The 16,881-nt window shown below is 36.5% G+C and overlaps 1 protein-coding gene across 1 annotated transcript in view; it reads left to right on the top strand.

Annotated features, from left to right (window-relative positions):
* LOC117414593 (mucin-2-like) overlaps positions 1–14,896 on the top strand; it is a 35,431-nt gene extending 20,535 nt beyond the window's left edge. Inside the window, exons 30-35 of the mRNA XM_059027195.1 lie at positions 197–8,587; positions 10,206–10,241; positions 10,410–10,427; positions 12,249–12,281; positions 13,762–13,870; positions 14,575–14,896. Coding sequence (XP_058883178.1) covers positions 197–8,587; positions 10,206–10,241; positions 10,410–10,427; positions 12,249–12,281; positions 13,762–13,870; positions 14,575–14,749 — 8,762 coding nt within the window. The 3' untranslated portion in view covers positions 14,750–14,896. The remainder of the gene's footprint in view (positions 1–196; positions 8,588–10,205; positions 10,242–10,409; positions 10,428–12,248; positions 12,282–13,761; positions 13,871–14,574) is intronic.
* The last annotated feature ends 1,985 nt before the right edge of the window (positions 14,897–16,881 follow it).

Here is a 16,881-nt window from a genome sequence, read left to right on the forward strand (position 1 = left end):
GGTATTATGTTTCCTGTATGAGCAGTCTGCAGTTTTGAGAATGTATATTTCTCATATCTGTATGCCATTCTGTGGTGGTGTTTTTATGTATTTTCTGGAAATAATACATGTGAATAGTTTAACTTATATTGCTCTTCAGCAAATGTTAATGCACTTTATTAAAACATAATATAACTTGTTTATTTACCATTTGTAGGCACAGAATTATCAACAACCACACCCATAACAACCACAACTACAAAAATACCAACAACCACACCCACAACAACCACAACTACAGAAATACCAACAACCACAACTACAGAAACACCAACAACCACAACTATAGAAACACCATCAACCACAACTATAGAAACACCATCAACCACAACTATAGAAACACCATCAACCACAACGATAGAAACACCATCAACCACAACTATAGAAACACCAACAACCACAACTATAGAAACACCATCAACCACAACTATAGAAACACCATCAACCACAACTATAGAAACACCAACAACCACAACTATAGAAACACCATCAACCACAACTATAGAAACACCAACAACCACAACTATAGAAACACCATCAACCACAACTATAGAAACACCAACAACCCCACCCACAACAACCACAACTATAGAAACACCAACAACCACAACTATAGAAACACCATCAACCACAACTATAGAAACACCAACAACCACAACTATAGAAACACCAACAACCACACTGACAACAACTACAACTATAGAGACACCAACAACCACAACTATAGAAACACCAACAACCCAACCTACAACAACCACAACTACAGAAACACCAACAACCACAACTATAGAAACACCATCAACCACAACTATAGAAACACCATCAACCACAACTATAGAAACACCATCAACCACAACGATAGAAACACCATCAACCACAACTATAGAAACACCAACAACCACAACTATAGAAACACCATCAACCACAACTATAGAAACACCAACAACCACAACTATAGAAACACCATCAACCACAACTATAGAAACACCAACAACCCCACCCACAACAACCACAACTATAGAAACACCAACAACCACAACTATAGAAACACCATCAACCACAACTATAGAAACACCAACAACCACAACTATAGAAACACCAACAACCACACTGACAACAACTACAACTATAGAGACACCAACAACCACAACTATAGAAACACCAACAACCCAACCTACAACAACCACAACTATAGAAACACCAACAACCACAACTATAGAAACACCATCAACCACAACTATAGAAACACCAACAACCACAACTATAGAAACACCAACAACCCCACCCACAACAACCACAACTATAGAAACACCAACAACCACAACTATAGAAACACCATCAACCACAACTATAGAAACACCATCAACCACAACTATAGAAACACCAACAACCCCACCCACAACAACCACAACTATAGAAACACCATCAACCACACCCACAACAACCACAACTACAGAAACACCATCAACCACAACTATAGAAACACCAACAACCACAACTATAGAAACACCAACAACACCACCCACAACAACCACAACTATAGAAACACCAACAACCACAACTATAGAAACACCATCAACCACAACTATAGAAACACCAACAACCACAACTATAGAAACACCAACAACCACACTGACAACAACTACAACTATAGAGACACCAACAACCACAACTATAGAAACACCAACAACCCCACCTACAACATCAACTATAGAAACACCAACAACCACAACTATAGAAACACCAACAACCACAACTATAGAAACACCATCAACCACAACTATAGAAACACCATCAACCACAACTATAGAAACACCAACAACCCCACCCACAACAACCACAACTATAGAAACACCAACAACCACAACTATAGAAACACCATCAACCACAACTATAGAAACACCAACAACCACAACTATAGAAACACCAACAACCACACTGACAACAACTACAACTATAGAGACACCAACAACCACAACTATAGAAACACCAACAACCCCACCTACAACAACCACAACTATAGAAACACCAACAACCACAACTATAGAAACACCATCAACCACAACTATAGAAACACCAACAACCACAACTATAGAAACACCATCAACCACAACTATAGAAACACCAACAACCCCACCCACAACAACCACAACTATAGAAACACCATCAACCACAACTATAGAAACACCATCAACCACAACTATAGAAACACCAACAACCCCACCCACAACAACCACAACTATAGAAACACCAACAACCACAACTATAGAAACACCATCAACCACAGCTATAGAAACACCAACAACCACAACTATAGAAACACCAACAACCACACTGACAACAACTACAACTATAGAGACACCAACAACCACAACTATAGAAACACCAACAACCCCACCTACAACAACCACAACTATAGAAACACCAACAACCACAACTATAGAAACACCATCAACCACAACTATAGAAACACCATCAACCACAACTATAGAAACACCAACAACAACAACTATAGAAACACCATCAACCACAACTATAGAAACACCAACAACACCACCTACAACAACCACAACTATAGAAACACCATCAACCACAACTATAGAAACACCATCAACCACAACTATAGAAACACCATCAACCACAACTATAGAAACACCAACAACCACAACTATAGAAACACCATCAACCACAACTATAGAAACACCAACAACCACAACTATAGAAACACCATCAACCACAACTATAGAAACACCAACAACCCCACCTACAACAACTACAACTATAGAGACACCAACAACCACAACTATAGAAACACCATCAACCACAACTATAGAAACACCAACAACAACAACTATAGAAACACCAACAACCACAACTATAGAAACACCAACAACCACAACTATAGAAACACCAACAACCACACCCACAACAACCACAACTACAGAAACACCAACAACCACAACTATAGAAACACCAACAACCACAACTATAGAAACACCATCAACCACAACTATAGAAACACCAACAACCCCACCCACAACAACCACAACTATAGAAACACCAACAACCACAACTATAGAAACACCATCAACCACAACTATAGAAACACCAACAACCACAACTATAGAAACACCAACAACCACACTGACAACAACTACAACTATAGAGACACCAACAACCACAACTATAGAAACACCATCAACCACAACTATAGAAACACCAACAACAACAACTATAGAAACACCAACAACCACAACTATAGAAACACCAACAACCACAACTATAGAAACACCAACAACCACACCCACAACAACCACAACTACAGAAACACCAACAACCACAACTATAGAAACACCAACAACCACAACTATAGAAACACCATCAACCACAACTATAGAAACACCAACAACCCCACCCACAACAACCACAACTATAGAAACACCAACAACCACAACTATAGAAACACCATCAACCACAACTATAGAAACACCAACAACCACAACTATAGAAACACCAACAACCACACTGACAACAACTACAACTATAGAGACACCAACAACCACAACTATAGAAACACCAACAACCCCACCTACAACAACCACAACTATAGAAACACCAACAACCACAACTATAGAAACACCATCAACCACAACTATAGAAACACCAACAACCACAACTATAGAAACACCATCAACCACAACTATAGAAACACCAACAACCCCACCCACAACAACCACAACTATAGAAACACCATCAACCACAACTATAGAAACACCATCAACCACAACTATAGAAACACCAACAACCCCACCCACAACAACCACAACTATAGAAACACCAACAACCACAACTATAGAAACACCATCAACCACAACTATAGAAACACCAACAACCACAACTATAGAAACACCAACAACCACACTGACAACAACTACAACTATAGAGACACCAACAACCACAACTATAGAAACACCAACAACCCCACCTACAACAACCACAACTATAGAAACACCAACAACCACAACTATAGAAACACCATCAACCACAACTATAGAAACACCATCAACCACAACTATAGAAACACCAACAACAACAACTATAGAAACACCATCAACCACAACTATAGAAACACCAACAACACCACCTACAACAACCACAACTATAGAAACACCATCAACCACAACTATAGAAACACCATCAACCACAACTATAGAAACACCATCAACCACAACTATAGAAACACCATCAACCACAACTATAGAAACACCATCAACCACAACTATAGAAACACCATCAACCACAACTATAGAAACACCACCAACAACCACAACTATAGAAACACCATCAACCACAACTATAGAAACACCAACAACCCCACCTACAACAACTACAACTATAGAGACACCAACAACCACAACTATAGAAACACCATCAACCACAACTATAGAAACACCAACAACCACAACTATAGAAACACCAACAACCACAACTATAGAAACACCAACAACCACAACTATAGAAACACCAACAACCACACCCACAACAACCTCAACTACAGAAACACCAACAACCACAACTATAGAAACACCAACAACCACAACTATAGAAACACCAACAACCACACTGACAACAACTACAACTATAGAGACACCAACAACCACAACTATAGAAACACCAACAACCACAACTACAGAAACACCAACAACCACAACTATAGAAACACCATCAACCACAACTATAGAAACACCAACAACCACAACTATAGAAACACCAACAACCACAACTATAGAAACACCAACAACCACAACTATAGAAACACCATCAACCACAACTATAGAAACACCAACAACCACAACTATAGAAACACCATCAACCACAACTATAGAAACACCAACAACCCCACCCACAACAACCACAACTATAGAAACACCATCAACCACAACTATAGAAACACCATCAACCACAACTATAGAAACACCAACAACCCCACCCACAACAACCACAACTATAGAAACACCAACAACCACAACTATAGAAACACCATCAACCACAACTATAGAAACACCAACAACCACAACTATAGAAACACCAACAACCACACTGACAACTACAACTATAGAGACACCAACAACCACAACTATAGAAACACCAACAACCCCACCTACAACAACCACAACTATAGAAACACCATCAACCACAACTATAGAAACACCATCAACCACAACTATAGAAACACCATCAACCACAACTATAGAAACACCAACAACCACAACTATAGAAACACCATCAACCACAACTATAGAAACACCAACAACACCACCTACAACAACCACAACTATAGAAACACCAACAACCACAACTATAGAAACACCATCAACCACAACTATAGAAACAGCATCAACCACAACTATAGAAACACCAACAACCACAACTATAGAAACACCATCAACCACAACTATAGAAACACCATCAACCACAACTATAGAAACACCAACAACCACAACTATAGAAACACCATCAACCACAACTATAGAAACACCAACAACCCCACCTACAACAACTACAACTATAGAGACACCAACAACCACAACTATAGAAACACCAACAACCCCACCCACAACAACCACAACTATAGAAACACCAACAACCACAACTATAGAAACACCATCAACCACAACTATAGAAACACCAACAACCACAACTATAGAAACACCATCAACCACAACTATAGAAACACCAACAACCACAATTATAGAAACACCATCAACCACAACTATAGAAACACCAACAACCCCACCCACAACAACCACAACTATAGAAACACCAACAACCACAACTATAGAAACACCAACAACCACAACTATAGAAACACCATCAACCACAACTATAGAAACACCATCAACCACAACTATAGAAACACCAACAACCCCACCCACAACAACCACAACTATAGAAACACCAACAACCACACTGACAACAACTACAACTATAGAGACACCAACAACCACAACTATAGAAACACCAACAACCCCACCTACAACAACCACAACTATAGAAACACCAACAACCACACTGACAACAACTACAACTATAGAGACACCAACAACCACAACTATAGAAACACCAACAACCCCACCTACAACAACCACAACTATAGAAACACCAACAACCACAACTATAGAAACACCATCAACCACAACTATAGAAACACCAACAACCACAACTATAGAAACACCAACAACCACAACTATAGAAACACCATCAACCACAACTATAAAAACACCAACAACCCCACCTACAACAACCACAACTATAGAAACACCAACAACCACAGTGACAACAACTACAACTATAGAGACACCAACAACCACAACTATAGAAACACCAACAACCCCACCCACAACAACCACAACTATAGAAACACCAACAACCACAACTATAGAAACACCATCAACCACAACTATAGAAACACCAACAACCAGAACTATAGAAACACCAACAACCCCACCTACAACAACCACAACTATAGAAACACCAACAACCACAACTATAGAAACACCATCAACCACAACTATAGAAACACCATCAACCACAACTATAGAAACACCAACAACCCCACCCACAACAACCACAACTATAGAAACACCATCAACCACACCCACAACAACCACAACTACAAAAACACCATCAACCACAACTATAGAAACACCAACAACCACAACTATAGAAACACCATCAACCACAACTATAGAAACACCAACAACACCACCCACAACAACCACAACTATAGAAACACCAACAACCACAACTATAGAAACACCATCAACCACAACTATAGAAACACCAACAACCACAACTATAGAAACACCAACAACCACACTGACAACAACTACAACTATAGAGACACCAACAACCACAACTATAGAAACACCAACAACCCCACCTACAACAACCACAACTATAGAAACACCAACAACCACAACTATAGAAACACCATCAACCACAACTATAGAAACACCATCAACCACAACTATAGAAACACCAACAACCACAACTATAGAAACACCATCAACCACAACTATAGAAACACCAACAACCCCACCCACAACAACCACAACTATAGAAACACCAACAACCACAACTATAGAAACACCAACAACCACAACTATAGAAACACCAACAACCACACTGACAACAACTACAACTATAGAGACACCAACAACCACAACTATAGAAACACCAACAACCCCACCTACAACAACCACAACTATAGAAACACCAACAACCACAACTATAGAAACACCATCAACCACAACTATAGAAACACCAACAACCACAACTATAGAAACACCATCAACCACAACTATAGAAACACCAACAACCCCACCCACAACAACCACAACTATAGAAACACCATCAACCACAACTATAGAAACACCATCAACCACAACTATAGAAACACCAACAACCCCACCCACAACAACCACAACTATAGAAACACCAACAACCACAACTATAGAAACACCATCAACCACAACTATAGAAACACCAACAACCACAACTATAGAAACACCAACAACCACACTGACAACAACTACAACTATAGAGACACCAACAACCACAACTATAGAAACACCAACAACCACAACTATAGAAACACCAACAACCACAACTATAGAAACACCATCAACCACAACTATAGAAACACCATCAACCACAACTATAGAAACACCAACAACAACAACTATAGAAACACCATCAACCACAACTATAGAAACACCAACAACACCACCTACAACAACCACAACTATAGAAACACCATCAACCACAACTATAGAAACACCATCAACCACAACTATAGAAACACCATCAACCACAACTATAGAAACACCATCAACCACAACTATAGAAACACCATCAACCACAACTATAGAAACACCATCAACCACAACTATAGAAACACCAACAACCACAACTATAGAAACACCATCAACCACAACTATAGAAACACCAACAACCCCACCTACAACAACCACAACTATAGAAACACCAACAACCACAACTATAAAGACACCAACAACCACAACTATAGAAACACCAACAACCACAACTATAGAAACACCAACAACCCTACCTACAACAACCACAACTATAGAAACACCAACAACCACACCCACAACAACCACAACTATAGAAACACCAACAACCACAACTATAGAAACACCATCAACATCAACTATAGAAACACCAACAACCCCACCTACAACAACCACAACTACAGAAACACCAACAACCCCACCTACAACAACCACAACTATAGAGACACCAACAACCACAACTATAGAAACACCAACAACCACACCCACAACAACCACAACTATAGAGACACCAACAACCACAACTATAGAAACACCAACAACCACACTGACAACAACCACCACTATAGAAACACCAACGACCACAACTATAGAAACACCAAAAACCACACCCACGACAACTACAACTACAGAATCGCCCACAACAACAACAACCACAGAAATAACAACAGGTATTTAATACTTATATGATAATTCTGTATGTTAAATGTGAATAATATGGATAATGGGCTATTCATTAAAGCCACAGGGTCAATTTCTGTGTACCAAATTTAGTACACTAGATTCACCCAACTGGGGGGTTAAGTGAGTTTGATCTACTTGCTTGGACTAATGTTAGTACCATTGATAATCCCAATTGCAGCATGCATTAACATATGCAGAGCCCAATGGGGTGGTGTAGAATGTGCTGCAAATATACACTTTTTTACAGCCTATGCATTGTGTATGGTGGATTCAATTATATTTGCACTATAACGCACACAGAAAATGTTTCTTCAAATTGTCTTCAGATCCTGGTTTATATTTTCTGTATACGGGTCTATAGGTTGGTTCCCATGATCAGTCTAACTTGGTCCCCTTGATCAGATTAGTTAAACTAATTAACTGGATCTTCCAATTAGTACGCTGCAATTGGGAATCATTCTGTTCAGTTCCTGGGGATTTTCTAGTCTTGAAGTTAGTCTGCCTAAAGCGGACTAAAGCACTGGTACGCTGCTGTTCGCTAGTCTCTTATAGCTGTATGCAACACTTTAATGGTGTTTCAGCTATGCTGCTTTTATTAATGGCTCTAACATCCTTATAACCCCCCCTTATTAATATGAATTACTGTAACTCATTTTAATGGGTAAAGAAATCTTACAGACATCATGTCTCTACCAGCAGAAGCAAAAGGCAAAAATAAAATGAAACCCTTTATTTAATTATACTGAAAATTCAACCAAAACTTAACCAATGGCATTCCTGCTACTGAATCTGATGTAGTCAAATGTTCTTTTCACAAGATCTTAGTAATTTACACTCCCTCATCACAGCCATTCCCCACACAACTCAGGAGAACTGAAAATTCAGTGGGCATCCTCCGATCCCACGACCAAGCCTGTTTGCTCTTTACACCCAGGAACTTGAGAGAGGATGTCAGTGAGCTACTGTCAGCCCTGCAGGTGTCCGTTTGCCTTTACCAGGCGCCTGGCCAGTAGGGTCCACTGTAGCGCAATGAGGGCAAACTCCCTGACAGTTTTGCCTCTAACCTGTAGGAGCGCTACAGCCAATGGAACCTCTCTCTGAAATCCCCTTTGCGACTTTGCATGGACATCACAGCCATAGATTTACCAGTTGAGCAACTTGGGGACCCCTTGAGCACAGTAATCTGATTCTAATATGTGATTGGTTGATTTCAACACTGTTAGCGCTATTGACCATAGCATACACTTAAAGAAAAAAAAAACCCTAAGTAGTTATAGTTTCTAAGTTGTATTTTCTAGCAAGTCTTCAACATTTCAAGATATTGTTTCAAGTTGTTTATTAAGGCATCATCAGATGGCTACAAAGTAGCAGTTTTTCAGACCTTTATGATACAACCTAGAATGCTAGATTCAATTAAAAAATATTTTTATAATAACATATCAATAAATCTTGTGTTGTTATAATGATGTGATTCATTACCAGTATTACCAGCACCAAAAACCACTTATTTTTAGTTGTCTTGAGCAAAATAGATATGAATTTCACTGACCTGTTGTTTATTTTCTTCTTTGTCACATTTATTAATACAATGTGCTTCCTTTACAGGAACAACTGCAAGGCCAACTGTTGTAACTATGATAGGTAACTATTACAATAAAAATATTTAATCAATCCCAATACAGTGCAATTTAAAAAGAAACATTTGTAAAAATAATTATACTTTTGCTACATCTTGTTTAAGCAACAAAAATGTGTGCATGAATGCCTGCCTTAATCAATTGTTTTATCTTTTTTAAATTTCTGTAACAGGATCTACATCCACTATAGGTAATGTATATATGTTTTCATACATGTCTGCTTCACAAAGAATTAAACAAAAAAAACTGTTTAACATTTTTGTGGCATATTTTGAGGAGAGTAAACTTGGAGCTTGTCTGTATTTTTTTTTTATGAGGAGAATAAAATAAGTGTTATAAATTACAGACAATGTTAGCTATAAATGACCCTGTCTGCAACTTAATTATATCTTACTAGTTTATAATATATGCTTTTTTTGCTTCTTAAAACATTTGCAAACAGTATTTATTTCTATGAATTTACAATAGGTAATTAACCCTGTGCATAATATTTGAATACAAATACATAAACTATTTTTTATAACAAAGTATGTTGGGTTTTTTTTTCTCAGGCACACCAGACAAATATATCAATGGTGTGACACATCTGGACACATAAACAGGAAAAAGAGGGATTTAGTGATACCCCCATATACTGCGTGATTTCTAAATTTTAAAGGGGGGTGGGGTTAGTTGGGAATTCAATGCAGATTAAAGGACTGAACTGCCATTAGTTATTTTTCAGAAACAAAAACAAAGCTTTTTTAATATATATATATATATATTTTTTTAATTAATGTTCAATTATTTGACTTAAATAGTAAAAAAGAGAGTCAGTTTTCAAATACATGACTTAATACCAACGTTATATTAAAAATAACTTTAAAGTTATGTAGACATATTTCATATACTGACACTAACATGTAAAAATAACATATGCATATATAAATATGAATGTATCTTAAATAAGGAACATTAAACGTTCCCAGAAGAATTCATGGTGTTTTCCGTGAAGCATGTTGTCAGTGGAAAGGCTGTAGGAACAATGGATATTAGCAAGACAGATATTTCACATATTTAAAGAGGGAAACGTGTTACAGACAAGATAATATTTTCATAGAACTATTAATACATTTGTAATGTGCTTTCCATGATGGAGCTCTGCTAACAGTAAGTTAAGCAGCGGCACGACTACAGCATAAAATACATAAACTAACTTGAGATCAAAAGGCAGTCAACAAATGTGATTTAACAGTTTATTTACAGAAAAAGAAAAAATGCTCGATCGAAAAAGAAAATTGGAGCAATCAAGAAAATAGAAAAGACTTTTTGGAATATTTAATGTGTATATACAACCCAATTGGGATTGTGTTGACCATTGGTTGGTTCCTCTGTCAATCTTACCATGCAGCGACCAACGAGAACCAGCGAGGAGTTTTTTTATTTTTTTGCTCAATAAGCCATTTTAAACAGAATAACTGGAGCCCTGTGAAAATCTTTTTTTATATAATTGATAGTTTTATTTGGGGAAGAATTATTTCATTTTATCCGTTGAAAATGAGCTTTCTTAACACAGCAGGAAGGCAGAATATAAACCCAGTACAATTATTTGGGAAATTAAAAAAAGAAAAATCCTGTAAAATTATTTGTGGCAATAAAACTATTTGAACTGAATCTCACTAGTCTAAATTATTTGACAGAGGCTGGGTTGCAAAAAATAAGTAAGCAGGACAAAAGAGTGAAGCGGGGATTATTGAAACAGGTATTGCACAAGCCCATATGACCGACAGAGCTATTGCACATGTGCATATGACCAAGGAATGCATTTTTCAAAGGGATGCATTTTCTGACGTTACACCATCAACATGTCTGTCCTGGGCAAATGAACAAGCCTTAATCGAGCCCTGTTAAAATATGACATCAATCTATAACATTTTATTGTTTGCTTTTAAATTTGAAGCTTATATTTTATAACATGTTGATGTTTCTTTCAAAATAATTTAAATAATGAATCCCTTTCTATTTTCAACAGTAACATCACCACAAGTGCAATCAACAACAACAGGTACTTGGAATTGTAGAGTTGAATGGAAATTGCTCTTAAGCACTCTTTCCCTTGTATGATGGCCCTACTAACTAAACTAACTAACTAACGAAAGTCAAGTTCTAAAAATATCTGCAAAAATGAGTATTTATTTCCATGATTTTACAATAGGTAATTAAAAAAATACATTTACTATTTTTATAGCTAAGTGCATTTGTTTTCTTCCCTAGTAACAACAGGAAAAGTTATCAAAGATGAGACACATTTGGAGTTTAAGAAAATCAGAAAAAAAGAAAAAAAAAGGAAATACAGTGGGATTAAGCAGAAAAATGTAATTGTTATTCCCGTCTGGTATGAAATCTCCTTCGAAGGGGATATAGTGGGGCGGTTGTACGTATGTCACAAGTCTCCCTTTTTTTTTGAGAGCTGCTTATCCAATTGTCATGAAACTTCATATTATGATTATTTAGGTTAAGTTTAGAATATCGGATCCTAGAAATATACAGGGTGTCTGTGCATCTGCATGTCGCTTTTACGTATATTTGGAGAACCGCTTGTACAATTATTAAAAAACTGAGTTATTGATTAATATGAGGTTCTGGAGAAATATGGGGTAGTCTTTATGTCCATTCGTCCACCAGTCTGTATGCCACACTTACATTTTTGCATTAATCTGGAGAATTGCTTATCAAATTGTGATTAAACATTGAATTGGTAATTGTTATTTTATACTATTCTGTAATACAGTTGATGTATGCCAGGGTCAACAACTTTTTCATTATACTGAGCTCTAATTTTGAATTTACAGCCGCGGCAGGGGGTGTACAGTATGTTTCTGGCATACTTATTTCACGTTACAGAGCTGAAATGAGACACAGTGGTACATCTCCCAATCTCGTAACTACAGGCTAGGTTCTGTAGGGATATCGAAGTTAGGGTACCAGTCTAGTGATTTGAGGGCAGCCAGCTTTTGACTGGCTTGTTTAGTTTTGGCAGGAGCAGCATTGTCACGTATTTCATGTTACAGAGCTGGAATATTAGTAATGTTATTGTAATATGTGATTGGTTGACTTTTACTCATTGGGGACACGTATCAAGATCAACCGGCGCAGTGCTAAATTGGCAGAGTGTAAAGTAGTGCTCTGCCGCGGCACAAATTTTACTCCTTCCCAAATGTATAAACCAAGAAAATTAAAAAAAGAAAAATACTGTACAATTATTTGTGGCAATAAAACTATTTCATCTCAATCTCACTAGTTTAAATGATTTCACAGAGGCTGGAGTGCAAAAAATAAGTAGACAGGACAAAAGAATGAGGCAAAACCTTGAGTTATTGTCTCTGAAAAAAATAGTCGAGCAGGGCTAGGGTATTATTTAAACATGTATCTTTTTGATATAATGTAATATAAAGCAATTTGCTACCATGTTAAACATATATTTAGAACAGTCAATTCAGAGGTTTGCACCCCACAATTTTATATATTCAATGTTCTTGTTTTAGGCAAAGAATCATGTAAACCGAAGACCTCTAATAAAACTATACAGATCGAAGATTGTTCAGCAGTTGTGACAGTGACCGAATGTGAAGGCCAATGCCAATCTGGATCAAGGTATGTAAATGACCATGTTGCACAAACAAGAGTGTTCAAGCTTCTTTGTCAGAATGTATTCAAAGCTCATATATAATTAACACATTCAAAATTGTCCAAAATCAACTCATAACTTTCACCATATTTATTGCGCCTTAATAAATGACATTAGGTTTGCTTACAGATAGCATTTTTAGTTGTGAGATGGTACGCATATTCAAACCTTTTGCTTATATTTGAGTAATTTTTCTGAGCTGTTTCATACATCTTTTTCTGTGCTCTGTATATCAGTGTTTTGCACTGTGAAGATCATCATTTGTAATTATAGTCTTGTGTCTCATCTCATAACCATAAACAATGTAATTTACAGTAATACTAAATAGAAACTTTTTACATGGCCAGGTGTGTGTGTGCACTATTAACACACAGTTTTGATTCTATATTTATTCATTTCATTGTGGCCTCTATCCACTAATTATATGGTAATTTAAATTTGATAGGACTGCAATTTAAAATCTGCATTACGATGTATTTTATATCAGGACCTTCACAATGCTGCTTTTTAGTGCAGTGATTCATAGCATACAACTGACAGGCCTCACCAATGTACTGTATACCTTCAGTGTTTCCTTAAATAGCTGACCAAAAACTGCTTGTGTATTAATCAAACATATTTAATGTATACGGTCAAACACTGATACTCACTTGGGTTTTTATTTTTTTAGCTTCTTTTTAAACACGGATTCCAGTTCCGGATCTATGATGACAATTTGCAAGTGTTGCCAGCCAAAGACTGAAGAAAAAAGAATTGCAACTTTGGCCTGCTCTGGATCTAATACCAGGCGTTTTGAGTACACTTATGTAACAGGCTGTAACTGTGAGGACTGTCCTGGGAAATAATTTCCAATGCAAAACATTTCTCTTATTGTATTTCCAGTAACAAGCTGATGAAGTTAAATTACAATGAAACTCTTTCTGGTGATGGTATTATTAGGGCGCCTCTGTTTACTTTAAACTACTGAAATCAATAAAACTTCTTGCATATGATTACTGCGTATCTTATTTATTCAACACATACATGTGAAGGGAGATTGGTCAATATGAGGTCCTTTAATTCCTGGTAAGGACCTTGAATGTTATCATTCAAACTTTGTTTAATCACTGTTCCAAATCAATCTTCCAGAAAACACGTAAATACAGTATTCGTGTATTCTACCTTTTTTTCTGCTAGATGAAAGAACATCTCTGAATGTTGTCTGTCAATGTAGTCTGCTTCCTAACTCTGATTCAATTTAATTTAAGAAATAAAGTAAAAATAAAAAAATAAAATAAAATACACGAGAATAGTGTTTGCTGTCAGCAGCAACAGAGTAACCACAATAGCAACTAGTCTCCGGTTTGAATCAAACAGGATGCAGTCTGATTACTTTCAGCAATGTTATTTCAGCATATCACAGTAACAACACAGAATGTTGCTCTCTTCCCTAACAAAGCCAGGAGGAGGCTTTGAATAAACTCTATGAACACACTGTGAACAAGTTTCTGAACAAACTATGATCAGCATTAGCACATGCAGACTACTAAATGTTTAAAATTACTAAAATTTTAGGACCTAACAGTAACTTAAATATTGAAACTACAGAAATACACAAACATGCACTGAAATCCTAATTAGCTGTATTTCTATTCTTTTACATGTTTTACAAACAGTTCACAATACATGTTCACTTTTGTGTACGAGGTACCTGAACTGAAGAGCAGCTCCTTGTAAGTAGATGATTTTTTTCCCAGTATTGAGGTATTATTAAGGCTATTGAAAATACCCACGACACGACATAGTCCACCTCTGGGGTAATGAAGCCTGAAGGTTACCAGACCAACGTTTGTATCATTAGCAACAAAAAATAGTGCTGCATAAAATCACGAAAGAAACCAAACAGAAAAAACTACCCAAATGTTTTAATGTATCCATTTTCTAATAGCAATAAAACCTGAAGAAGAGGGCTTTACTGTCTGGTAAGACCCTTCTCGTTATATTAAATCAAATCTGTAAGATTCATTATGAACTTTAAACTTAAGTACTAATGGGCAGACAACGACTGATTTTTTTTTTGTCCCCCATTGTCAGTCATCTTTTGTTTTTTCTACTTTACATAGGTGGTTTTAACTTGTACACCTTTCGCATTCATTTGTATGACGCTGGGTGAAAAGCCTGGTTTACCCGAGTGAAAAACTGAGTGACTGGAAACCCCAAAAAGCATTTTACACAAGACATTTTTCTTGAGCTAAAAAAACAAACACGCATGGAAACCCCATGATTGACTATTATTTCAATTACAAATACACAGCTATGGCCAAGAGTTTTGCATCACCTGGAATTTTAGGATTAAGACATACTTTAAAAAAAAAACTATATGAACATAATTTACATATTTTATTTAACATCATGTAATCAAGAAATTACAAAATGATATCACAAAAGTCCACTGGAAGCCACAATAATAGTACAGTATTTTCACGTTAGATTTCTAAATGTCTTTTTATTTTTGTCAGTTTTTCATTAAGTATATGCAAATATGTAAACTGTAAACAAACTACATTTTAATCTCTTCATAAACTTGATCCCAAATGTATTACATTTTTTTTTTTACAGAAAACAGGGGCTTTATAACTCTGAAATCTAATATTGGTTTTGAAATTGTTTATAACTGAATAATTCTTTGTGATTTTCTTTTAAATCTTGCATTTTTATAAATAACTAATAATTTAATTTGTATTGGATATAATGTGGGTTTTGAAAGTTAGACAGGTTAAACCACTACCACAACCTATTATTCAAATATTTAATATATAATGATTGTTGAGTAATATCTGTTCATCAAAAGATATTAAACAGGATATCCTGTACATGGGGATATCCTGGATGGGGATGAACATCCTTGAAAACTGGCAAATATTTGGGCATCTCAGCTAACAAATCACATGTATTTCTTTAACTACAGAATATCTGGGGTGAAAACATTCAATTTCTG

This window comes from Acipenser ruthenus, chromosome 7 (assembly GCF_902713425.1).
Source record: "Acipenser ruthenus chromosome 7, fAciRut3.2 maternal haplotype, whole genome shotgun sequence".
Classification (NCBI taxonomy): domain Eukaryota; kingdom Metazoa; phylum Chordata; class Actinopteri; order Acipenseriformes; family Acipenseridae; genus Acipenser; species Acipenser ruthenus.